At 41.7% G+C, this 27,356-nt stretch overlaps 1 protein-coding gene across 2 annotated transcripts in view; it reads right to left on the reverse strand.

Moving 5' to 3' along the window:
• The window catches only part of SPATA13 (spermatogenesis associated 13), a 99,798-nt gene extending 78,983 nt beyond the window's left edge, over positions 1-20,815 (reverse strand). For both annotated transcript variants that reach the window (XM_081860101.1, XM_081860099.1), the window contains exon 1: positions 20,664-20,815. In XM_081860101.1, coding sequence (XP_081716227.1) covers positions 20,664-20,678 — 15 coding nt within the window. In that variant the 5' untranslated portion in view covers positions 20,679-20,815. The remainder of the gene's footprint in view (positions 1-20,663) is intronic.
• Between the last annotated feature and the right edge of the window lie 6,541 nt (positions 20,816-27,356).

Below are 27,356 nucleotides of genomic sequence, written 5' to 3' on the forward strand. Positions count from 1 at the left end.
ACGCTTCTCAATTTTGTTGTCCTCCCTCTGCCATCTTAAGACTTGCAGCCTTCTTTCCTTCAGGAATCATAGACCCAGCTCCCGTAATTTGTTGGCATAGTAACCACCTAGGTTGTTTTGGTTCCCCTCCCCTTCTTCTTTTTGTATGAACAGCATGGAAAGGAAGAACGCCTCGGCCTGCAGCAGTCTGTAGCTACATGCAAAACATAGCGAAATAAAAGGCACAATTCTGAGAACTGCAGGAGGCTAGGCCAGGCCAACCCTCCCAATTATTTTCTGTGGAGACAAGGGATCCTGAGGTGCCTTCACATGCTCCTCAACCCCAGCAGAGGAGACAGACATAGAGAACCCCACATCCCTATCCGGGAATCGGAGAGGCCAATACTTCCCCAAATTACAGAATCATGCCAAATATTTTATTTTAATTATTTTTGCCTTTCTTTACAGGCACGCCTTCCCACTTCAGAATACCAATACCAGTTGTATTGTTTATAGGGCACCACAACCCAAAACTCAGAAGTTGGCAGAACATCCAGTACAATGACAACAATGTCAATATTCCCCTTACCAATTTTTATTTTCCTCATGAAGGGAAGGGTAGGTTCTAAGAAATAATAATAATCCTCCCCACAGGGAAACTTTGGGCTCTCAAATTTCAGCGGTACCCTGTGCGACACTAAAATTCAGCCCCCTCCCCCCACCTCTCGCTCTCTCTTTTACATCATTGTTGTGGTACGTCATGTGGCGCCGGCACCCAGTGCGGCCGAACTGGTCATGCCAGCCCAAAATCACTTCTCCCCACTCTCTACAAGTGTTGTATTTTAAACTAAGAAATATTGGGTCATATCCAGTGGTGGCTTTGTCTTACTGCAAAGTGCTTCCACTCAAGCACTTTTTGCTCATGCTTCCTGCCTACGGAAGCCCATTGCACCATATCCTATATTGTTTCAGTGGGTCTCCCTGCCCTCAGGAAGAGCTTTTCATGGAGCGGGGTTCAGCAGGTAAGTAGTATCAGTGAAAATTGAGTGCCTACATGGCGCAAGTAGAAGTGCTTTCTGTGAAGGCAAAGCCACCATTGAACACAGCCCACTAAGTATAAACTTTAGAAACAGACTACAAAAGAAAACAGAATAAGCACCAGCAGATAAAACAAAGTTCATCAGCCAAATTCATCTGATTCAGAGAAGAATACATGTCAACTCTTAAAATGTCATGCTGAAATAAGTTTTAATCATGAAAATCAAGTTTGTGCAAAAGTATAATGAAATTTGGAACCCATTTATACAAAATACAGCAGGTTAACATTTGTAATTGTTAACTGTTAACAATTGTTATTGTGATACATAGCTGTCAACGTTTTCCTTTTTTAAGGGAAATTACCTTATTCCAAATAGGATTCTTCGCAAGAAAAGGGAAAAGTTGACAACTATGTTGTGATGGAATATAGCCTTTTTCCTTTTTCTTCACTTTAAGGCACTTTGTGTTGGATTTAAATTTAAAAGAGAAAGTCAAATTTGTTGCCTGTGCTTTTCCAAAATCACCATTATACTCACAGTCAAGATGAAAACTGGGTTTATCCTTTTCCCCCACACAGGTTCCTCCTGAGGGTGGCTTGATTTATTCCCCATAGCATGGTATTTTTTCCTAATCCACGCTGGCGAATGTAAGTATGAAAGCGGATATGTGTGCATGTATGCGGCTGTTCTTCTCAACTAGCTAACGTGAAGATCAGAATGTGATCTTATACATACCTTTTTAGCTGCTTAGGAAGACTGTGTCCCTAACCACTTTACATTCATCCTCAGAATTTAGTCATCTTTGGCCCAAGTGCAATATAATTTGCAAATCTAAATAGGGTAATCTGCACCTATTGTGGGGTGGTGCCCACAAATTTTTGTGATGACACTGGATGCTAAAAACAGTCAATTTAGTTTTGGAATAGTGCCACATGAGCTCAGTCATTCAGGGTAATATTCTTAAACCCTATTTTGTTCAACAGATTTCTGCCAATCTCCACAAATGACTTCAAGTGTGTAACAAACCATTGAATCCTTGTGGATGCAGAGAGGACAGGTCTCAAAAATGGACAACACAAAAATATGTGCCATGTTTTCTTATGTATAATGGGACCTTTTTTTCCTTGAGCAAAAAAAGCAAGCAGATTACCGGTAGTTTCTTTTCAATGGCAGGATGTCTGGTGGATACAACAGCATTTACAACAACAACAGAGTACATTTTCCTGGATTAAAATGGGCAGCATACTCTTATGCCCATTATAGACCTGTTCTCACCTTCTCTCCAGGTGTTGATTCAACATGAGGGAGGGGGAAAGGGGTGGTGTTTGCTAGCCTACATATTCTCATATCCAGAACTTTTTTTCAGCTGAAACTCAACAGAACTCAGTTCCGGCACATCTCAGGTGGGCACCATTGCCATTATAAAGGAACAATGGAGGCATTCATGGTGAGTTCCGGCACCTCTTTTTCTAGAAAAATAGCACTGCTCATATTTCTTTTGCTAAGACCCATCTTCCCTGCTGCCTTCCCTCCACTTAAACTTATTTTTTAATATAGTTTACTTTGGTAACTGCAGCTTTTGCCAGCCCTGGCCTCCCAATTTTGGCAAAGACTGCTATATAAGGTGATTGGGCACACCACTAAGTGTACTGTTGGCACAACCTTATTCTCCAGCCATCTTAAGTGACCAAGAGACATCTATTCATATAAACTAGCATATGCAAATGTGTGCCATAGGAACTTTATGGTACCTAGCAAGACCCCTGCTTCTGGGATTTTCTAGTTACTTGGGCTGGGGCTGGGCTGAACATGAAGAATCCTGACATATTCATATGGGATGATGTTTCAGCCCATATATGGGCAGACTGCAGCCTCCACGCTGCACAGGATTTTCCTGGCATGCATTGAGGCACCTTATGGGCACAGAATCTACTTGCATTACAATGTGCAGTCACCTATAAAGATGATTCAAATACGAAGCGCATTATTTTTTGCATGACATACATCTGGCACTTGTGTGGCACACCCTCAGGAAACACTGGGGTACAGGTAGGGTGCCATCAGAGGCATAAAGCACAAATGATGCAAATCTCTGCAGTTCATTCTAGATACTCATTTGTGCTTCTAAGCATCTCAGCTGGTCAGAACATTCTGTCCACCCTGCAATAACCATTTCCTTTTTCTCTCTCAATTAAGCCTTCCTCTCACCAAATGTAAGTATTTGAAGAAAAGTTGCCAGCTCCTGTTTGACGCATCCATCTGTCATGCAGATATGTGAGCATTTCCAAGGAATGAAGGGCTAAAATTATACTGCTGCTAGATCACTTTCAGATTCGGATTAAAGCCATTTGCCTTTGTAAAAGGTGTCAAGTGTGTTTGATGATGTGAATGGGTGTAATTACATGCTGGTGGTCACTGCAGGTAGAATCAGTTGTTGAAAGGTGGTGTAGGTGGTAAAAGTGTGAGCTGTGAGTCTGGAATCTCTCTTTATTATGTGGGCATTAGACAGTGATAGGAAAGCTGCTATCTCTCGGACTCTATCTACCCCTTCCATCTGCAATATGGGGATAATATAGGCCTACCTTGCAGAGTTGTAACAATAATTATTAAGATAATGTACATGAAGCTCTTTAAATATTCCAAGTGCTATGCTAGTATCGTTATAACAACTTCATAATCTTCCTTTAGTCCACCATTTTTTGGTGGGCATGATCTAAGCAGTTAAACAGTTTTGAGTTCCACTGAGGTCAAGGAAAAAGACTAGGAACTGGTATAAAGGTAAAGGTAAAGGGACCCCTGACCATTAAGTCCAGTCGTGGATGACTCTGGGGTTGCGGCGCTCATCTCGCTTTACTGGCCAAGGGAGCCAGCGTACAGCTTCCAGGTCATGTGGCCAGCATGACTAAGCCACTTCTGGCAAACCAGAGCAGCGCACGGAAACGCCGTTTACCTTCCCGCGGGAGCGGTACCTATTTATCTACTTGCACTTTGACGTGCTTTTGAACTGCTAGGTTGGCAGGAGCAGGGACTGAGCAATGGGAGCTCACCCCGTCGTGGGGATTTGAACCGCCGACCTTCTGATCGGCAAGTCCTAGGCTCTGTGGTTTAACCCACAGCGCCACCCGCGTCCCCAGGAACTGGTGTAGCTAGTGGCTAAAAGATCAACTTATGAATCAGGAGCTTCTTCTTTGCAACTCACCCTGTTCCATGAATTTATTTCAGGCAGTCATTGCGCAGGTGCAAATTACAGCGCATGTGCAGATTAGAACTTCAGTGAATTGGAGTTTGGTGTAGGGAAACAAATTAGGTTTCGAGTGAATATATCCCCACCCTCTCCCTGGTTTGTACAGCAATGCAAGAATGTGAGTTGAAATGCAGCAGGTGAGAGAGGGCAACCTCACTGCGTTTTGAGCCGCTAAAGTGTACATAGCCCAAGTGAGACAACAAATGCAACTCCTCTGACTTGTATTTTATAAGATACTACTAGATCTGCTTAACATACCATTCCTAGTGAAAAATACATACCGGGAATGCGCTCAATGTTAGTTTTGCTTATCTAGAGCAGGTTTCAACCAAAATATTGTACTTATGGATGTTTACTTTCTTCTTATGAGCACCTATGGGCGTAGCCAAGGGGGGCAGGGAGGGGCAGCTGCCTCCCCATCAATAAACATCAATAAAAATACATAGCTAACTGAGGTTCTGCCTCCATCCTAACAAAAGGCCTGCCCCCTCCCCCAACAAAAATCCTGGCTTCACTCATGTGATAACCAAATAATAAAATATCAGTAAGAATCTACTGACCAGTTGTGGAAACCTTTCATGAAATCTGGTGAGGAAAGATGTTTGTACGTATATCTATATGTTCTAAAATTTACAGCTTGCAGGACTGAATCTAATTCCTTTTTAAATAGAAAAATTTTAAACATATTGCAATAAATTAGAATACATTAAGTATTTAAATATAAGATTTAAATATCTTGAGTACTTGCAGGACTGAATCAATTCTTATAAAATCACAAAAGGCCAAAAATATTGCAAGTACCATCCTTCCATGTTGTTCTTATTGAATGTTGGGCATTGCTTTGGGGGCCTTTGGGCCAAAAACCATAGTAAATACAAACAACATTCACAGTGCAACCATGTCAAACTTTCCCCACTTTCACATTTTGCCTAGTTAATAGAAGGACGGTACAAAAGTGAACTGCAAAAGCAGCACATGCCTATAGGCTGTATGGTTCTGTGCCACTGCCAATTAAAAAACATGCTTGAGGGGTTGCTAAACTCAGGTCAGGGGAGTTGATGACACTCAGGCAATTAAGTTATTACTTTCTGATTACAATGTCCTTACTGTGTTTAGATTCACTACCAGGCTCAAACACTTTTATGGAGGTTCAAATGACTGATGGCCAGAATGATGGTCTGTCCTATGATTTCTTGTTATTTTATATTACGTTTTGTGCCAAGTTGTTAATGTTTCTTGAAAGTTTAAACCTTTTTGGTTGACTAATAAACTAAACTAAACCAAGACTGAAAATTGTATATGTCATGAGTAAAACACTTTTATGTGCTTAATCTTAGCACTGAAATTAATGGGGCTTTGGTTTAATAAAACCCCTAAACATTTTTTAAATACACTAGCTAATGCTTATAAGCAGCAGCCTAAAGAAGCATGTCCAAATAGGAAAGGTAGACCTAAATGGACAGTCTTATTTGCATTGTCATGAATTCAAGCAAGCAAGCTATTTGGTCAAAGCTCACAGAACATGGCTGATGGTGTTTCTTAGGCTCTTTTGCATTAAGGAACAAAACAAGTGGAAGAGTTCCTGGCTACTCCTAGCTCTTTTTTTAAATGGTTATATTAGCGTAGTGGATTAATTCTCATATGGTTTCTATACCTTTCCAACAAGTGTGTCAGAACTATAATTAACATTTTATCAGGTCAAAGCAAATATAAATCCCACATCACTAATAGCCAAAGAGAAAAGAATGATGTATGGACAGCCAGACCAAGACAATACTAGCACTGAGTATGAAAAAAGAGTGGGGATATATGAATGCAATTAAAAGGTAATGGCTGCAATCCAGATCCCCATATGCTTCCATGCTGGCTTTCCCAAATGGTGCTCTGGGAGCCCCCAGGGCTCTTTCCCATTCTGTTGCCAGCAAAGAGGAAGTCTGTCTTGCAGGCATGGGGATGCTTATTTGGATTGTGGCCAATGCCTTTAATATCTGAACAATGGTTTCATCAATCCAAACTGTACACTTAGAACCGGATTAATCAAAAACATTTTACCATGTAGTTTGAAGTGGATGGGATTTAAACATATGCTAAGTGCTTGGTGAATCACAGATATAGAAATTAATGGGAATATTTATCAGACACAAACCCACATAAAGTCTTGGGAATGTATGAATTCTGCTTTATAAATCTTCTAAATAATGTTGCCTTATAGATCCTGCAGGCTGCATAAAATCCAAATATATGTGTCCCTCTACAAGGGGCTGGGGAAGCCCAGCCAGATGGGTGGGGTATAAATAAATTGTTGTTGTTGTTGTTGTTGTTGTTGTTATTGTTATTAACACCTCCCAATACGTAGGTAATTGGTCCACTGGTATCCCAGCTAGTCCCAGATAAGGAAGTCACACATCAGATAGTTAACTCTTTATTGGCAAGAGAAACACAGCAGCTTCCACAGTGCTTCAGATAAACAGTGCTTCTAACCTCTAGGCATCCATCCACAGGTCTGGCCCTATGGAGCACTTGCAGCGGCAGAGGGTCCCTCACCTCCTCCGGCTTTTATACCATCCTCTGATGGGTTGCGTACCCACAACTTTAGACTTCCCTTTTCATGCCCCTCCTGGTTCTAGGAGACAATGGGGAAGTAGAAGGTGGGAAATCTACTGACCTGTCCCTCGCTTGAACCAACTCTCCTTCTTCCACCACATCCTCCACCTTGGTCTAACCTGATTCTCCTACCTGCACTGGCTCCTGCATCAAACCCCATAAATTACTGGACCCTTCTCCTGGGTCACTGTCTAGGTCCCTTGCCTCCACCATACACATGTCAAAGCCCTGCCAGTCTCTGACAACTGGCATTCAAAGCCCAATCCTACATTTAGGAGGCCTCTCAGCATGAGGCCCCCTCCATGCCAGGAAGCTCCTCACTGCAGTGGTCAACAGGTGGACACATGTCCTCTCTTGCCCTTCCACCACTGCATCTTATAAAAGTCTACTATTGGCACATGGGTGGGTAGGTGAGACCTCACATACACAGCAGGGAGAGAGGCAGGAGGAGACACCAGTGTCCCCTAAGTGGAATCCACAGAGGAAATGGCAACAGTGTTGTGGCTGGAGGCGTGGGCAGCAGTGAGGTGGTATTGTGCCCGTGGCAACTGTTCTACCGTGACTTTAAATCTACAAATACAGTACAAAATACAGCAATAAAACTGAGAAGATTAAACTATTCAACAAGGTAAAAGAATCCCGTAATTGAAAGTGTCTGGGCAAATTTTTAAGAGTTTTAACCTGGCACCAGAAATAATACAATATCGGTACCAGGCATCTCTCTCATAGGAGGGCATTTCACATTTAAATGTTAAAAGAATGGAACACTGCAGGAACCTGCAGCTCAAATCACATGTGTCTGAGTAGAAACCCTCCAATTTCTGCTTCTGGAAAGCAGGTAGCCTCACTTCAACAGAGGCTTGAGGCATGTGCATTCCGTTTTAGTTTGTGATTTATTTAACTTAATGTGTTAACACTCCCTTTTCCATGGCATGAATCCAATGAAGAAGGCAATTGCCTACAAAAGTTTACACACCTCAAGAACAAACAAGCTCCCTTTAAAGTGTGTTGTCCCCCCACTGTGGTTCACTTCCTCCTATTATGGCTTAACACCAGCTCTTCTGGATCATATCCCATGAAAGAGTTAACTGCTATAAGGGCACAACTTTGCACCACTCAGCAACCAACTGCGAAATGGCTTCAGGCCACAGTTCTGCAAATGAGAACATATTCTGATGATGTAATGCTTGTAACTTGATAACCTGCTGCCAGGATGGTTTGCTCCTAGCATTTTCTGGGCAACAAAGGGAGCCAAACCTGTTCCTCCCAGACTTCTTTGTGCAGCTTTAAGTAAGGTTGGTTGCATCAGTATTTGAAGAAAAACAGTTATTTGCCCCAGGAATCTTAAATTTCTTAAGTACAAGCACAATCATTCTTATTTTATTTTATTTTATGCGTGTGCCACCAACAAAACAACACTGTCATTATTATGCCTGGCAGTAATTAAATGCCAACAGAGAATACTTCAGCAGAGGATAAAAAGAGTTCACACAAAATGTGAAAATGAAAATGCCAACATTACAGATGTTCAGCTCTTTCATCTCACTTTCCACTTTCATGGGAGGAGCTGTCCTCATCCTAAATTTCTTATTCCTGTCAATAAGTTTAGCGCTGAAATATATAATTTTAATGGCCTTTTGCAGTCATTCTAGTCTTAGGTATTTAGGGGTGGTTGTATTTTCATTTTAAGGAAAGCATTGTTACTCATGTGACTTAAAAGGCACAATCCATCATGCTCTCTTCTATTAATTGCAACTTCTATTAATTTTAATGGTGCTTGGGAGAACATTGCAATGGACTGTGCCCTTCATAAATAACAATGAATTTTAATTGCTACTTCTGCTGTTTTACTTTTCTAATGTTTTGCGCATTTACTTGTTTCCACTGTATTATTTTACGCCAACCTGAGAGTTTCTACTGAAGGGAACGTCCTAAAAAAATAAACAACACAGGATAAATGAGTTAATTACACTTTACATTGTTCTTGAAAGTAGCAAATGGGCCTTCATACCTAATTTAGCACCATTCTGTAAAATCACTGAACACTCTAAACTTTCTAAAGTCAACATGAGAATGCTGATCTTGTTCACGTTTACTTGGATGTTCTACCATGTTTAATAGGGCTTACTTCCAAGTAAATGTGTGTAAAATTGCCACCCGAGTTAAATATGTAGTAGCTGAGGCATTCAGAAAACGTCTGCCTTCCATAGCACTTGCCAATGCAGGCAAGCAGCATAGGAAGATCTCTGCTGAATCAGACCAAAGGACCATTTCATCCAACATCCTGTTCACACAGTGACCAACCTCATGTCTATGAGAAGCCTGCAAGCCGGACCTGAGTGCCACAGTGCTCTCTCCACTTGTGATTCCCAGCAACTGGTGTTCGGAGATACACGGAGGGACACGTGTTCCCAGGGACTCCGTGGTTGTGAGAGAAAAGAGAGAACGCATTAGCACTGCTAGTGAGCGCAGTCATCAAACAGGACCTGATGATAGCATCCAAACAGCAGAACCTGTGTTTACTTTGGCTTGCTAAAGGCTTAAGGGCAAAGTCTGAAGGGTGCTTTAAAAATCACCTCTGCAACCCCCACTCTAGCAATGCAACTGTGTTAATAATTAAATAACTGTACCCAAGAGCTGCTTTGGGAAGCACCTGTTTTATTTTATTTTTTTGCTACCTTTTTAAATGGTATATGCAATTGCTGAACAAGCGGCTGCTTTTCACTTCCAAATAGAACCTGCAAAATATCCGTTTTGGCGGGGGTGTTGCGGGAGAAATTCTATAATGTAAAAGGCTCCCTGGAGTGTGTGTTTCTGACCACGGGCTGTTTCTCTGCATGATCTGTGCAGGGAAACTCATTGTACCCTCCCCATGCTCTTGCAGGAACCCTTTTTCATGAAAATTAAGCCACCCAATGCAAGACTTGGCCTTGCCGCTGCAGTGTCCCCATGTGGAACAAGGAGAGTGGCCACAGCCCTATAGTACACAGCTGCATATAGATAAAGGGTTTGCAATCCCTGGAATCTCCTGTGAAAAAATATCCAGCAGGCGATGTGAAAGACCTCTCTCTTTGTCTGAGATCTTGAGCAGCCTCTGCCCATCAGGTACTGGGATAGACGGAAAAGCAGGTACTGGGCAAGAGCCTGGTAGGATGTCGGATTTGAGAGAGCCTTTAGGATTGCTTCTGAAAATACTACATGCATTAGGGCCATCTTGAAGGATTTAAACCTTTAAAGAAATGAAAGCCACCCAAATCCTGGAAATTACCCAGCTGCTCCATTTGACTTGGTTTGCTTGTGAAAGTCATGTTTTAGCTAAGAATTACATGTAAGTTTCATCCTAGAGATTCCATTTGCTAATGGAATGTGAGAGTTGTCTGGACTCTTCACAAAGAGAAAATCCCCTTTTATTCTTCTGGAACATTCATGCTCTGGGGCTCTTGCCCAGTTGGCCTTAGAAGTGGTAGGACCTGTTTGTGTTTCGTTTTGCTGGTGGGTTGTAATGTCTTCTTTTGCCAGTAAGTCCGTACTGTGACTGAAACCAGCCACCGCAAAGCTGCTTTTTTTCAGATTGTGTGGTTTGCCAGGCAGATCCTGCTGTGATCCATTATTACCTCATGAGGGCCGTATCATTTGTTTAAAAACGTTCTTCCTTACTAGGATCCTTCCTAAACTGGGGTCAAACCATAGGCCCTTTAAAATGGCTCAAGCAAAAGATTCAAGCATTTGTGTGATGGAAGAAAAAAAAAAATGTGGGGGGTGGTCTCCTAGGGGAGAAAGGCTCATCTTCAGTATGCACAAAACTAGGACTTCCCCAAGTGAATTGAGATACATCTCAAATGAAACATGCGTCAATCAGAATGCACTCCCAGGCGAGTCCCGTGACCTGCACTTCACTCTCGTCCCCCCTCCCAAGTGATTTTTTTCGGGTCTAGATCCTGTGTGGCCCTGAAAAAGCTCAGTTTTCAGGGCAAGAGTGCAGCACAGACTGGCAGTGGCAACTTCTGGGTAATCTCAATAGTGCTGAAAAGCAAAGGCAACACTGTGGAGGAAGGAATAAGCAAAGTGGCACAGCGACAGAAAGCAGGGGCTAATGTAGACATGGATCTACTGGATCAGATGTGCTATGTTGTAGTGGGCCTTCATTGAAAACGGACACAGAGATTTTGGGCCAATGCAGAACATATATTTGTAAGACTGAGGCTGAACAAACTGTATGAATGTACATGTATCTGGGAGGTTAGACTTATACAAACAGTAATGTAAATTTGCTATTCCCCATCCCACAATGAGAGTCATGTTCAGGAGTGAATCACTACTACAGGTCCCTATCACTTTAAGAGGGCTGACACCAGTAGAGAATTTTAAATAGGGAGCAAATAATCATTTCCTACAAATTCCAAACAGTTTTTTATTCCTTTTTTAGCTTTCTTTGTATTCAATTCAAAAATTATTTTTTGCCCATCCATTTGAAATACGTCTATGCTGCTTTCCAATGCACGTTTACAAAGCGGTGTACAAAAATAATAAAAATTCAACTAAAATGATTTTTAAATATAAATACTACTGTCTGGTTCAACTAATATTACAATTGCCCTTCAGTGGAGCTTCCAGGGCAGTTTATAGAATCAAGATAGAATATTCTAATGAATATCACCACTGAAATATTTATTTTTCAGATTTTTTTAACACCCTCACTTCACCAAGCACTAGTAGTAGATATATTGGTATGACCATAGCACTGAAGGAACAGAAGTACTTTGCATAATTCACATTCCATGTTTTGCAAATACTTATTTGATAGCAAGGTAGTCAGCTGGGGACATGGCATTCTCTGTGGAGAGCCCTCATCTTGGGAATTCAAAAGCCAACTTAGTCCATCACAGATCTGTTCTGTGGATTCTTCAGCTGCCTACGTGGTGTACTTTTATGAGTGGTACAACAACCTCAGGCTATGCAAGTGTCATAGACACATAAACTTTTGAGGAACTCCTAAAGTATTGGTTTAAATTACTCTTCGTGCTCAACCTTGAAGGATGGATTTGTCTTGAACGTTAATGTGCAAAAAGAAGAAGAGTTTGGATTTGATATACTGCTTTATCAGTACACTAAGGAGTCTCAAAGCGGCTAACATTCTCCTTTCCCTTCCTCCCCCGCAACAAACACTCTATGAGGTGAGTGAGGCTGAGAGACTTCAGAGAAGTGTGACTAGCCCAAGGTCACCCAGCAGCTGCATGTGGAGGAGCGGAGACTCGAACCTGGTTCACCAGAGTATAAGTCCACTGCTCTTAACCACTACACCACACTGAATGAAAACTCTACCGTTTGCTGATCAGGCTTCTATTGTATTCTGGACTTTGTGAATTTATATTAAGAACGTAAGAGGAGCCTGATGGATCAGGCCAATGGCCCACCTAGTCCAGCCCCCTCTTCTCACAGTGGCCAATCAGATGCCTGTGGAAAGCTTGCAAGCAGGATTCGAGTGACAGATCACTCTCTCCTCCTATTGAAAGGCAGTATAGAAATTATTGTAAAAATCAATCAATCAATAGAAGAAATGGCTTTTGGAATTTAATGTGAAGAAAACTGAGGTACGATTCACAAGGCTGCAGTCTAGTAGTGAGTAAACCCCACTGGACACTGTAAGATTTATGAGAAAACGTGGATAGGAATGCACTGCTAAAGGCTTCATTTGTCTAAAGACAAGTTCATCCAAAGTAGGGGTGGGGAACTTCAGATGTGAGGATCTCTACTGGTCCTCAAAACTCTCCCCAGGCCCCACCCTGCACTGGTGCTGCTTCTCACCCCAATTGTTGCTGCCTGGCTAGAATGGATAGCTGAATTCGATTAATGCCTCTTGCATCTTTAAAGAATGTACACTCTTGAGCAAAACCAGAGTGTGGACAGTTTGGTCCTCCTGATTACAGCCATTGAGATTCCTCCCTTGAGCTCAGCCCTGCCTGGCACAGCCGTGGAAGGCAGCCAACAATATTAATCTTGCATGCCCTCCTTGCTTGTCAGCAGAGCATTCTAGCTATGTACATGCAGCACATTAGTAGCCTGACCATCTGGAAAGTCATGCCAGGAGCAGTGGAAGGTAGATGGGTAAGCACTAATACATGGCTAATAGCCCTGCACATGATACACGTTTTGCTGAGATGTTGTGTGGGTGTTGATGCCCCATCAAGCATACCAAAATAACTGCAGACAAAGAGAATTGCAGAGACATTTTTCTCTCCAAACAGACAGCATGCATAAACTTTGATCAGGCTTTTCAGGGCACAAAAGCTGCTGCAGAAGTAAATATTCATTTGAAGAAATATTTTTGGGAAAGTGAAAGATGTCTAAATGAAGAGCACAATTAATGTGAAGACTCACAGTGAACACTAAAAAGATACCTAATCAAAAGTGGGAAAGTTGCATTGACCACTGACTTCTCCTGAAACCTGCCTTTTTTGTGTTCCCCTGGAATTTGACTTTGGACCATGACCTGGCCTGGCCTTTCTGACTGTCCCTGTGATTGGCTTTGGGACAGCTGGCTTCAGTGTCACATGAAACAGGACAATATGCAGAGGGTCCCTGGTTTAATCCTTGACATTTCTAGTTAAATATCAAGCAATAAGTGATGGATGTCAAACCCCTGAGCCATGGAGACAACCGGTTGCCAGTCAGAATAGATAATTCTAGTAGATAGACAAATAGTTTGCATTACTGTATCTATTTAATTTAAATATTTGAAGGGTTTTCACTCTTCAGCCAAAAAGGCTCCCACAGCAGCATACGTTGAGATCATAACAAGAAGATGGTCCTTGCCTGCCAGGTTGCAACTTAGCTTTGTACTACTATATTTTAGTGTACACTTTATCCTAAGAACCCAGAGAGAGGCAGAAGCAATTAAAATCTAAATAGTTCCAATACTATCAAAAGAACAAATTAAAAAAAAAACACCATGACAAATCCTCAAAATTACCATCTATAAAAATAGTTTGGAGCCACACATGGACTCATTTATGGGACTGATAACAAACAAAAGCCTGAATTATTGTAAGACTTTAACTGGTGCTGAAATGACAAAAAAAAGACAACATATATGAATGCCCAATATATTAAGCAGGCAAATATACTCCTGTATTTAAGTGTAATGTATATCATCATCTGTCAGCAAAGTCCTTCTGTGTTGTACACAGGAAAAACAGACCAATCTACACACTAAAGAACCAATGGATCCAAATTTGACATGAAAATGGCAATATTCATAAGCCAGTGGAAAAACATTTTTCAGTCTACCTGGGCACTCTGCTGCTGAACATGAAGTGGCCATACTCGAGCAAAAGAATTTCAAAGGGACACTTCAGGGTGAGAATGCAAAATTACAATCAATCAAGAAGTTAAACTATTCATCTTGGCCTAAACAGAGAAGCAAGTTTTCCACTATAAATGTTAACTAAATCAGCAAAGCCATCACGCTTTCTTAAGGAGTCACTTTCTGTGTTTTGCATGCATTCCACCTCTGGTTCAATTGTCACTGTCTGTAATTCTTGCATTTCATTTTTCCCTGATCTCACTGCTTACCACTGCTGTTGTAGCTTGCCACCATTTATATACTTCTGATTGATTGTGGATCTGATTGGCTGTGTCGTCTAGGGAAGTTTATGACTTTAAGGAGTCAAAAGACTCTTTATTGTTTTTAGTGCAACAGTCTAACGTGGCTCAGCCTCTGGATATTATTATGTTATCAGAATTCTGTTAATAGAACTATCACTGTGGGTTTGCCTTAAGGTAATGCCTGGCCATGGGACACGGGTGGCGCTGTGGGTAAAAGCCTCAGCGCCTAGGGCTTGCCGATCTAAAGGTCGGCGGTTCGAATCCCCGCAGCGGGTTGCGCTCCCGCTGCTCGGTCCCAGCGCCTGCCAACCTAGCAGTTCGAAAGCACCTCCGGGTGCAAGTAGATAAATAGGGACCGCTTACCAGCGGGAAGGTAAACGGCGTTCCGTGTGCTGCGCTGGCTCGCCAGATGCAGCTTTGTCATGCTGGCCACGTGACCCGGAAATGTCTCCGGACAGCGCTGGCCCCCGGCCTCTTGAGTGAGATGGGCGCACCAACCCCAGAGTCTGTCAAGACTGGCCCGTACGGGCAGGGGTACCTTTACCTTTACCTTAATGCCTGGCCATAATCTTGGACTTGGCAATGGAATGTTAATAGCCTGAGATATTCAGGTGCTATCTCTCAATGGGAACTAATTGTTACAAGATTGCTTCATGATATGAACATACGAGCCCTGAGGGATCAGACCAATGCCTTATTTTAGTCCAGCATTCTGCTTCCAGTGGCCAACCAGATGCCTATGGGATGCCCCAAAGCAAGAAATGAGTGCAAAGGCACTCTGCAATCAAAGAAGGTAGTAGGGCGGCCATAGGAACATAGGAAACTGCCTTATACAGAATCACAATATTGGTCCACCTAGTCCCAGTATTGTTTATCTTACCTGGCAGTGGCTCTTCAGAGTTTCAGTCAGGGGCCTCTCCCAGCCCTATCTGTAGTGGCTGTGGCACACTGGCCCCAGAAAAGAGTAAACTGTGAGGCTAACATAAGACACACTGTTTGTGAAATTCTGCAAGCTTCTGAGTTACACAGAGCTCTTCTGCAGGGAACACATGATCTGAGTAAATTGTGGATATTTATTTAAGCGAAGGCTAAAGGTAAAGGACCCCTGGCAGTTAAGTCCAGTCACAGACGACTATGGGGTTGTGGCGCTCATCTCGCTTTATAGGCTGAGGGAGCTAGCATTTGTCTGCAGACAGTTTTTCCGGGTCATGTGGCCAGCATGACTAAGCCACTTCTGGCACAACGGAACAGCAAAACCAGAGCAGCACATGGAAACACCGTTTACCTTCCCACCAGAGTGGAACCTATTTATCTACTTGCACTTTTTTGGCATGCTTTCAAATTGCTAGGCTACCTATTATTAATTAGTGTGATAAGTGTGTATAGTGTATGGTGTAATATTGTATAACATAAGCAAAGGATAACTCCTGTCGTGAGGAGTACACAATCTAGCCTGAAGCCAGCATAGTGAAACACAGTTCACACCTGCTGTTCATCATAGAAATGTACTGAACACATATTCACTCGTGTTATAGTTTGCTCCGTGTTTACTTTCCATTTTATTATTTCCTTCTGAGGGGTACCCGATTACACTGTTTGCTTATGCAGTTCTTTTATCACCTTTAAATGACTAAAGGTGAGTTCAAACAACATGAGACATATTTCAGTGTGAATGGCTAGTGCATGCTATTTAATCCCTGATGGTTTTAAAAGCTGCCATTTGTCAGAATTGGTTAGTACACAAGCCACCAATCAGATGCCCAAGCCATACATGCAAGTCACTGTACATATACCCAAGTAACAGGAAGTGCTTCTGGAAACTGCATACAGTACAGTCAGTGATCTCCTGCCCTGCTCTACCTAGAGACTATGGCATCTTTAAGTAAGTAAAGGTAAAGGTAAAGGGACCCCTGACCATTAGGTCCAGTCGCCGTACTACCCTGCTCAGCAGCTGTTGGGCAGGAAGCTGTATTGCAGTGGGCAAACTACAATCCCCACCATTTTTTTGTAGAAAGCCATGAAAATTAAATTGGTTTTAAAACTTACATAAATTTACAGCAATTGCGGTATTTGTAAGATGGGGCACTGCTGCTTTCCTGCTCTCCCAGCTATGGCAGTAGCAGCAACTTTTAGTGTGAGCGAAATAGACTTGCAATTTCAAGAGTATGCTACATTTTCTCTAATTCTTCTGCTTCTTTCAAATTTTCTTATTTGTTATACATTTTTTAAAAAATACTGCAAATCTCCAGATCTTAATGCGAGTTATTTTATTCTCATCCTACCCTGATCTAAAAGGCAGCATATATATTACAAAGACAAACTCATTAAACAGTCCTGCTTTCTTAAGCACCATATTTCATTAGTAGGAAACTTCAGACTTGTTTTACAAATATCTCTTGATGTTTGCATGAAAGGAAACATCTAACCTACAGACTGAGTAAAAAATAATTTATAGGAAGCCTGGGGCACTTTGCTGGGATGACTTTCCCCACTGGAAGAATTATTAGTGCGAGATAACCTTGTTTGCTCTAGATCTGTTGAAATGTACATTTATGGCAATGAAGTCAGTTCAGATGGAGGCAGGGCCTGATCCTCAAAGAGTGGTATAAATAATCTCCAGACTTTGCCACACATCTGGCTGTACTCACCAACGGAGCAAAACTGAGTAGGGAGCCGCTTCACACTGCACAAAAAAGAAAAACACTGTTTCCTTAGGGCAGAACCACACATTTAAATATGGTTCTATGACTTTTCCCAAAGAATCATGGGAATGGTAGTTTCCCCTCACAGTGCTACAATTCCCAGCACCCGTAACAAACTCCAGTTCCCAGAATACTTTGGGGGGTTAAATGTGCATTGGATGTGCCTCAAATGTATCCAGTGGATCTTTGGAGTCCCATCCTGCAGAACAAGTTCTAAACTGCCACAAAAAATAATTTGAAACAACTATTTTGTAAGACAAAACGTTTCATTTTCCTCTGTGGGTTGCTTTTAAAAAAGCTGAGTGGGTAGCTGCTAAAGCAATGTATTGGGGCCCAAGTTAACTTTATCTCTATCAGCAAACATTACATACAGTATCGTGTACATGGTACATAATTTGTGATTAAGTCACATTTTGGTACAGAATTCCCCTCCCTGTGTAAAACTGACCATAACAGTATCAGCTAGAAAGTAAATATACCAACCCGAAGGCTAAATAATGCACTATATTTGGAAAGAGCATTGCCCTCAGTAGCATTTTTGCTTCAGTGTTATTCATACGGTACACTAGGAATTTTAGAAATTTTGCTTATTTCTTTTTATTCTGAAGTATTCCCAGGACCATGTACAGCACCCTCAGATAAACTCCTTGGTCCGAACTACATGGAGTTTTGAAGGGGTTGGTTACGGGAGGGGGAGACTCCTCTGCTTGGCAATGAAAGCACATGCCTCAAGGGGAAGTAACAGAGAGCAGGATTTTGGTGGAGGGGATTGCAGAGTAGTAAACTGGGGAAGGAATAGTGACCCCTGCAGTTGGCTTCTCCTCTCCAAATTACACCCTGACTCTCCGGGATCAAATCAGAAGCTGGGATAGATTTTGTAATTCCAGGACTGTCCCTGGAAAATAGGGACACTTGGAGGATATGCTCACTCTGCCTAATGGTAGGACTGGCTCTGGCACAACATTAAAATTGAGAGGAACAAAACCAGTAAAAATAAGTAAAAAATACAATAATTTGAATTTCCTGGACAAATAAAAAACAGTTTAACAAGGTGCCCAAATGAATACAGTGTTGACACCAAGACACTGTAGATCTTCCATAATTCCTCCAACCCCAGAACACAACCTGAAAGTTATCCATTTTGACAAAGCTTCTACCCACACCACACGAGATAGATGCAGAAGGAGTGATGAAAGAAACAGTCACCGTGCCCTTTGCTCTGAGGAACTTTTTTTTTAAGGGAACAGGCTAACAAAGTCTTTGCCCCTTGTGAGAATTCAGATAATTTTAGTACAGAAGAGCCTATTATATTATTCTATAGCATACTTGACATAATCAATTCATTCCTGCCTACCGCTTATTTCAGTAAAGGGCTTTATTGAATAGTGGCATACTGGGTGTTGTGAATAGAAAATTTGTTTTTTAAGATCCTCACCGCTAAAACAGGCACAGGGAAAGATCAAACATGGGAACAGAGGAATTAATGCGCCAGTGCTCTGAGGGAGAATCTAGTAGGCCCCTTTCATCCCACAAAAGACAGCACTTCCCACTTTGTACTTCAAATGCAGAATGACCTTCATGGGTTTCTTTCTTTTTCTTTCTGGAATCCTTCTAGTGAGAGAAGTACTCCTCATCTTGGTAGATCTTATCTATACACACTCATTTCAATCACTGTCATCCATACCTTCAGGTGCCAAATGCCATGCGCCAATCCCTCTATATCAAAAACCTTGTGCCTCTCGCAAATTCCTTAGGCCTGCTTATCCTTTGCAATAAAATACACTTTGTTTGTCAACAGCAAATTTAACAAAGTATGTAATTTCAAGGTAGGTAAAGGTAAAGGTACCCCTGCCCGTACGGGCCAGTCGTGTCCAACTCTAGGGTTGTACACCCATCTCACTTAAGAGGCCGGGGGCCAGCGCTGTCCGGAGACACTTCTGGGCCACGTGGCCAGCGTGACAAAGCTGCTCTGGCGAGCCGGCACCAGCGCAGCACACGGAAACGCCGTTTACCTTCCCGCTATAAAGCGGTACCTATTTATCTAATTTCAAGGTAATTTACATTAATTCAAGGTACCGTAATTGAACAAAATTTTAAAAAAACTGCAAAATGGCTTAATTGAAGGTAAAGATCAATTCATTGTCTTCAATAAGCATTTCCAATAGTGGCTGGTATGGTGGAACAATGCCATGGAGCTGTACTCCCCACACTGACTTTGCTGCACCTTTGGTGGCGCTGAGGTGGAGCTGCATGGACATATTAGCGGAAGCGCAGCCCTGACCTTGCCACTGCCCTGCCTCGTCCACGTGCTATCTAGGTGAGCAGTGGTGGCACTGGCATTGGGAGGGTGGCTCCACAGTGATGCCTCACCCTACTCCTCACCCTACTGATTATTTCTAGGGAAGCTCACATGAAAGAAGGAAGCTTTCTTTCAAAGCCAAAGTAGTATAATCAGCTCACAGTACTCTTGAGTGAACCAGATTACTTATATCCATTTCAATATGGCTTCTGGCTCAGATTTAGGATGGAAGCTGCTTCAGATTGCAATCCAACCCCCCTGATTATGCTGGGCTGTAGGGTGGTGTGTTGGACTGAGTGGAGGCTATCCTCTACTCACTTCTGTTGGTCCTGCTGGTCTCCTGCCAGCTCAGACTTCTTCCTTCTGCTTGCCAAATGAGTGGGTGGGTGAAAGGTCCATTGATACCATCCACCATTGTATCCTTCTGGAGTATTTGCAGAGACTGAATATGGGTGGGTAGGAGGTACCTTAATTTTCCAATGCTTCTGCTCCTGTTTCACAGGACATCTCCAGAATGTAGTACTGGGAAACTGCTCCTTCACATGGGAACTTTCATATGGGTGTGTTATTTCTTATCACATGGAGAGACTAGGTAGATTCTCTAGGTGATGACTATGCAGCACACTGCATTTGATCCCATGGTTGATCTTGTTCTTCAAAAGGAAAGTTTCCATGCCAGTAGCTGTTGCTGCCAGCCGAAAGAGAATGTCATGGAAACTCTGGCAGAGAAACTCTACCTAGCAAAGATAAAAGTCAGTTCCACCCATACACATTATAGCAGCGCCATGAAAAAGTCATCACACAGATGCCGTTTCTCAGCTTCCCAAGCCTAACTGAGGAAATGTGAGAGCAGGGGCAACGAATCTCTTTCCCCAATGCAATAACTCCACACAACCATACCACACCTGCTGCACAATGTAAGCACTTCAAGGAGTTCCACTAAATTACTGAGCTTGAGGGCTTGTTGATATTTTCCACTTGAGAAAGCAGGCTTGATAGAGCAAAGTCAGACCACTTTATTGCCGGAAAATGTAGTTCGGCTTTCAAATGAGGCGTGTCAGCTGCAGGTTCAGTTCAGGCTTATGAACTGAAAGAAAGCTTATGGCTTGAAGTATGTTATGTTAAGTTATGTTAAGTTAAGTTTATTAAATTCGCCACTCCCTTTTTAATTCTTATAAAATAACATGTCATACCTGGGGAAAATCCATGGGCTGTTACACCTCAGGCCATTCAGTTCCATCCTTCCTTGCTTTCTCTGTCTACCTCCTTTGTATCCTCTGTTCCCAGATCCTACACACTTCTTCCTCCCACAGTACTTCCTCTATAGTACTAAGAACAGATAAGCTCACTCAGCAGGGATGCAATTATGATGTCACCTGTAAATCATCAATGAACCCTGGCGGTGATGTGCATATGGCATCCTTGGTCACCATTGTAAGGTAATATTGAGCATTCACTCTGTCATGTCCTCTGCTTTTGGACTGGAAGCTGCATTATACTGGCCCATCCAACTCAGTATCAGTTCCTTCTAGCTCTACCTGAAGATGTCAGAGAGGGAAATAAGGACCTCCTGCATGCAAAACTTATTGCTCTAGGTCTGAGCCACACCCCTTCCCACATGTTCAGCAGTTGACAACTGCAGCACCGACTTGCATGTCTGAATCAGCTAACACAGATCAAACTCTGCAGAGATAACATGCGGATTATTTCAAGTACAGAACTCTTCTGTTGAATCTGTCCACACAGGGAGATGCAAAACACCAAATATGAACTTGAATGATGTATACACCTGTTAGAACTGACCCTAAAGCTCCATTTTTGCTGGATTCTAGGGACAGTTAAGGTAGAACTCCAATTAGTGCAGGATTTATGCATAAACTAAATAAACTGCAGTTTTTAGGGCATCAGATTATGCAAGGCCTCAAAAGAATATTTTTTAAGCGTTACGTTTTAGATTTAGTTTTTAGTTGCATCCTTACTTATTTGCACATATAAAACTTTATTGTTTCTATTTTCACTGTCCTTTCTATTAGATTAATACACTTTTTTGTATTGCTTATGGGCCTCTTAAACTTGACATAGTTTAGAGCCTCAACATGTCTTAACTTGGCCTGGCTATGGTACATATCCATCCCCTATATATTACAAGCACTACAGTTTTGAAAATATTAGTCACCTGCTGCATTTATGAAGGAGAGAGGCCAGAGGCTTGTGTAGTGGGGGCAATACATGCTTTTAGGGCAGAAGTTTCCAGGCATTTCCAGCTAAAAGGGACTCCAGTAGTAAGATTGGGCTTTGCAGTGCATTTCTACATGCAAGCCAGAAATATTTCCTCCCCTTGCATGCTGTTCTGGGGGTTCTCCTGACCTCCTCCCAGAAGCAGTTTGGGTGAGACATGATTCCTCCACCCTCATTGCAACTCTTTGACATACGGTAGGTCATAAAATACTAAATAGGCAACCAGCTTGAAGTCTTGTTAAGCAATTCAGACAAACCCATGTGCACATTCACCAATGTAACCTGGGCTGTAGGGAAAGCAGCTAATCACACACACATGCACACAGTAGATGTAGCCCAGGAGGTACTGTTAAATATTCTGATTTTGATTAAAGAATCTGACAATTTGCAAAAGGCACCTAGGAAACACAGCACAGTTTTGCAACTCAGAATATTCCACATGCCCCCAGGTAGGTTTTTCAAAACCTTTTGAAGAAAGGCTGGCTCAAACACAGCAGTGAAAAGCCCAAAATGGAAATGTATTTGCACTTCATTTAAATTTGAAAAAAGGCAATTATATTCCTTCCGCTGTGTGTCAGATTGTTAAGAATCTTGCTGTTCTGCTTTGGAAGGAAGCCTACAAAAAAGAATGTTATTGACATTAATCCACATTTAATGAAGTAGCATGATGGTTATATAACCATTGCCGGTTTCATAAAGGTTCCAATTTAGAAGCACACAGAACTTTATGATCATGTTCTGCTCCATCTTAATAGATGATATCAGTGGCAAGTGACAACTATTGCAAACAACTAGGCACTGCTATTTTTGTCTGTATCTAACTGTAGCTAGATACACAAGGCTGTGAGAATTCAGTCCTTTCAAGTTCTCCCTATTAAAAAGCAAGATCCTTTTACACTGGGGGATTGTGCCTGCCAGATCCCAGGTAATCTGGGTCTACCATACAACAATGTGAATCGGTTACAGAAGATTGGGGGATACACAACAGCAAGAATTGGTGTCTGAATGGTGCAGCAAGACTTTTAAAAGTCTTGTGTCTAGTGCCATTTGGACTCTTGTTTCAAGCAGCAAAACATCTAGGGCCAATGCTGATTTCAGGAAGGGATTGACAATTGTAATCATTTTCCAAAACCTACTACTGCCCTTGGTCATCCCCTCCCCAACATAAAAAAGAATTTTGGCTCAGCTAATGCCTTGGACAGAAAACTTGGTGAGCCTGTGGAAAAGACATAGAGATTTCTTCTTTCAGAAGAGGCAAGTATAGTTCTGTCCAGCAGTAGCACAAGTCTCCTTCCCATTACTACACGCAAGTTACTAATCTCGTCTAAGTGTAGACGGATGGTAGAGATCATTGGCAGACAACATATTTTACATGCTTCTCCTCCCAAGTTCAGTCCCTAGTTTCTTCACCTACAAGGAGCTGAGACAGGAGGGTAGGAGGAGAGAAGGTATCTGAACCATGGGTTGTAGATGGATCAGAAATCGCTGGAAAAGAGGGAAGGTGGCCTGCATTAATCATGGTGTCGAAGGATGCAGTTATAATATGAATGCACAGCTAAAGTGGATAATAAATAAAGTGGAAATTTGCATAATAAGAAGAGCAAACCAAAAGCCTCTCTAGTCCAGCACTCTGTTCCTACAGTGGTCAACCAGATGACTCTGGAAACTTCACAAGCAGAACATGTTCTCCAGGTACTGGTATACAGATACATGATGTTGGCATTCAGAAGTATCCTGGAGGTAGCATGCAGTCATCATCGTGACTAATAGATATTGATAGCCTTTTTCTCCATTAATTTGTCTAATTTCCTTTTAAAGCCATCCAAGTCAGTAACCATCACTACAGTTTGTGGTCACAAATTCCATAGTGTTTACCCATTGTGAAGAAGAGCTTCCTTTTGTCTCTCCTGTACTTTCTTTTCTCAGCTTCCTTGACAGGCCCTGGCCTCTAGTGTTGGAAGAGGGAGAAAATATTCTCTCCCACAGACCACCAGAAAGGGGGAAAGGAGGTGACATGAAATGTGGGGGCCCCAGGTCTACCTTAACTCTCTTAACCAGGGGTCAGCAAACTTTTTCAGCAGGGGGCCAGTCCACTGTCCCTCAGACCTTGAGGGGGCTGGACTATATATACTGTATAATATAATAAAAATATAATATAATATAATATAATATAATATAATATAATATAATATAATATAATATAATATAATATAATATAATATATTATATAATAATATAATATAATATAATATAATATAATATAATATAATATAATATAATATAATATAATATAATATAATAAAAAATGAACAAATTCCTATGCCCCACAAATAACCCAGAGATGCATTTTAAATAAAAGGGCACATTCTACTCATGTAAAAACATGCTGATTCCCGGACCGTCTGCGGGCCGGATTCAGAAGGCAATCAGGCCGGATCCGGCCCCCGGGCCTTAGTTTGCCTACCCACGCTCTTAACAATGAGATCAGCTGCATTACATTTGTACTACCCTTTGGTACAACAGCAAGAAAAGTTACAGATAGGTAGCCGTGTTGGTCTGCCATGGTCAAAACAAAATAAAGAAATTCCTTCCAGTAGCACCTTAAAGACCAACTGAGTTAGTTCTAGGTATGAGCTTTCGTGTGCATGCACACTTCTTCAGCAAGAAAAGGACAGCAATACAATTATAAGAGTTTTAAAAGTTTAATGTGGTGCCTCGGGAGAATTTGCACAGGTAAGTGCACTTGATGGTGTAATGAGCACAATTAAAGGATGGGATGGGAGTGGAGGAAGCTATTACAATGGGGCTGTTATGTGGACAGCAGTCAATTAATCAGCTCTCGTTCAGTTTCCTTGGCAAGCCATTTGAGGTGAGTGACTCATTCCAGCAATGCATTCAAGAGACAACCGAAAACTCTTTACAAATGAAAATATGTAGCCCCATGGCAGCTTGTTATTATTTCCACACTGGCGGATCATGCTTCCAAAACTGTCTTTTTAAAAAATGCACATAAAAAAGCAGAATTAGGCATGTTGGGCCATAGGCAAAAAAAACAACAACTCCCAAATCCACAGCTAAGCGATACCTACACTTTTATTAGGAGGAACAACCAAAACGTCACAAAAGTGTGGCATGATTTCAAGGTAAGGAAACATCAGGAAAACGGGATAAAGTGCCATCTAAATGCAGCAATGGAGTATATGAGAATTTCCAAACTAGATTAAAGCAAGCCAAGTCTCTCCTTTCCTTTCCCCTTGACCTTTCTTATTATTTGCTACATATTCAGCAAGGCGGGATAGATTTCTTCCATCACCTCCAGCATCAGGACCAAAATGAGAACTGGGTATAATGAGATTTTCCAGACTCTTTTCTGTCCATTTCCTATTCTATTCAAGTGAGCAGTTAACATGTTTGCATTACATTTAACACTGAAGCCTGCATTTATTTCAATGGAACCCTGTCATGAAAACTGACATTCAGAGCACCCATTATTTCCAGTGAGCGTTCAGATAGGTTCCATTGTTTCCAATGGGCATTATTGCAATGTGTTTTAGTGTGTGTGGGTTTCTGAACAGCATGTTTTAGAGAGGGCAGTGTGAAAAGAGTAGGTGGGTGGGCTTCAGTTTATTGAGAAAGGACACAGGATGGGTCAGAGGAGCAAAGGAACCAGGTGATGCATGTGCACCAGGGATCCACTGCAACATTTTTTTTGCAAGCCCTGCTTCTTAAACATTGTTCCTTGTTTCCTTTGAAGTTGGTTTAATAACCTTGCTTGGGCTGAGGTTGGTAACCATAGTTTCCAAGTTTGCATGAAACAATAAATCAATGCATGATTGTCCAAGCCAGGCCAATGATTTACCAGAGCCAGGCACCAGAAAACAGGGACCATCCCTGGTAAATAGGGGTAGTTAGAGCATATGAGATATAATCTGTGATATATGCTCCAACTGCCTATTTACCAGGACATAGATACCTTCAGTGCATTTTTTTTTAAAAGCAACAAAACCGGGCCAGTACTGACACATTCCTACCAGGTTTAAGGCAAATATTGCTCCGCAAGATTAAAACTTAATACCTTTCAAATACCCAGCAAATCCCACAAAATCCATTGCTAGGCATAACAAGCATACTTTTGAGTCATTTCATAAATTATTTTTCCCCCCCCTTAACCTGCTGTGAATTGAAGGACCTATACAACCAGAACGTATACAACAGTGTATAAAACTCTTAAAAGCCAGGTAGATGTGTATACAATTCCCGCCTCTATTCTATTTGGAATATGCACTCTGCAAAAAAAAAAAAAGCTTCAGTTGCCAAGACATAATGTAGGTGGGCTGCATTATCTCTCCTACCAAGGGACGATAATTAACAAAGCGATGAAGAATGAACTATGAAAACTTTTTTGGGAAAGCCTGTTAAAAGAGACTTGTCAGAATAGGGGAAGGTGTTTTCATTTGGGCTCACTCAAAGACTATCAAGGGCAAGAATTTTAATGGGATAAAGCCAGCAATGGAAAAGCTTTGGAGAGGGAAATGAAGTTGTTGCTCACAGCAGATAAGGCTTGTAATATCTTGGGTAAGAACCCAAGAGTCTGCATGTTTATTGAAAGTCTATTCCTACTTTTCTGAGTGGTTGGGGGTTTAAGACTCTTTTTAATATTGTATCTGAAATTGTTGTAACCTGCCCTGGGAACTTGGGTTGAAAGGCAGGTGAAATTAATAATAATAATAATAATAATAATAATAATAATAATATACCTCTGCCATAGTGCAAAGGACAAGATGAACTCCATCACAGTTAAGTGACGGTAACAGTTCCATTATGCTAGTTGCTGGTACACCACCGACAGAACACAATTAATTCTCTCCAGTACAACATTCTGTGTCCTGGTTTGCAGTCTGTTATTTGGAAACTAATAAAAACTGAAAGCTCAAAATAAGAGATTGTATTCTCCTAGACACTTAAATGTTTCAAATTAAGTTATCTCCCCTGCCACAAGTTCCCACACCATTCTTCAGCAGTTTCCTGAGCAATTAACTGGGATGTTTTGGGATGTGTTTGAAACAACATGGACACAGATTCCAAACTTAATCTGCCTCAGGTACCAAAGCTAACAAACTTCGTTTGTATAAGAGGGAAGGTTTGTTTGTTTGTTTTTCAAACTGCTGAGCATGTTCTAAAGGGACTTTAAAAAAATCACAGCAACCTATAGAAAGCAGTTTCTCAAATCCGACCACCAGGGATTATTATTATTTTTTAAATATTTTTGAGGACATTCCATGTCTTCCAAACTTTAGAAGATGAAAATAGGATATGTGCAACACCTTCATTCTTACAGCCTTCCCCTTCATTATTTTTATTTATTTATTTATTTGTTACATGTATATACTACCTTTATCTTCCAAGGATCTCAAGGTGGTGCAGATGGTTCTCCTCCCCATTTCATCCTCACAACAACCCTGTAAGTTAGGTTTAGGCTAATTATGCATTACTGTAGCCTCCTCTTTAATTATGGAGTAGACTCTCCTTCCTTGGAGGTTTTTAAGCAGAGGTTGGAGGGCCATCTGTCATGGATGCTTTAGCTGAGATGCCTGCATTGCAGGGGGTGGACGAGATGATCCTGGGATCCCTTCCAGCTCTAAGATTCT

This window comes from Podarcis erhardii, assembly GCF_964252035.2.
Source record: "Podarcis erhardii genome assembly, chromosome: 4".
NCBI lineage: Eukaryota > Metazoa > Chordata > Lepidosauria > Squamata > Lacertidae > Podarcis > Podarcis erhardii.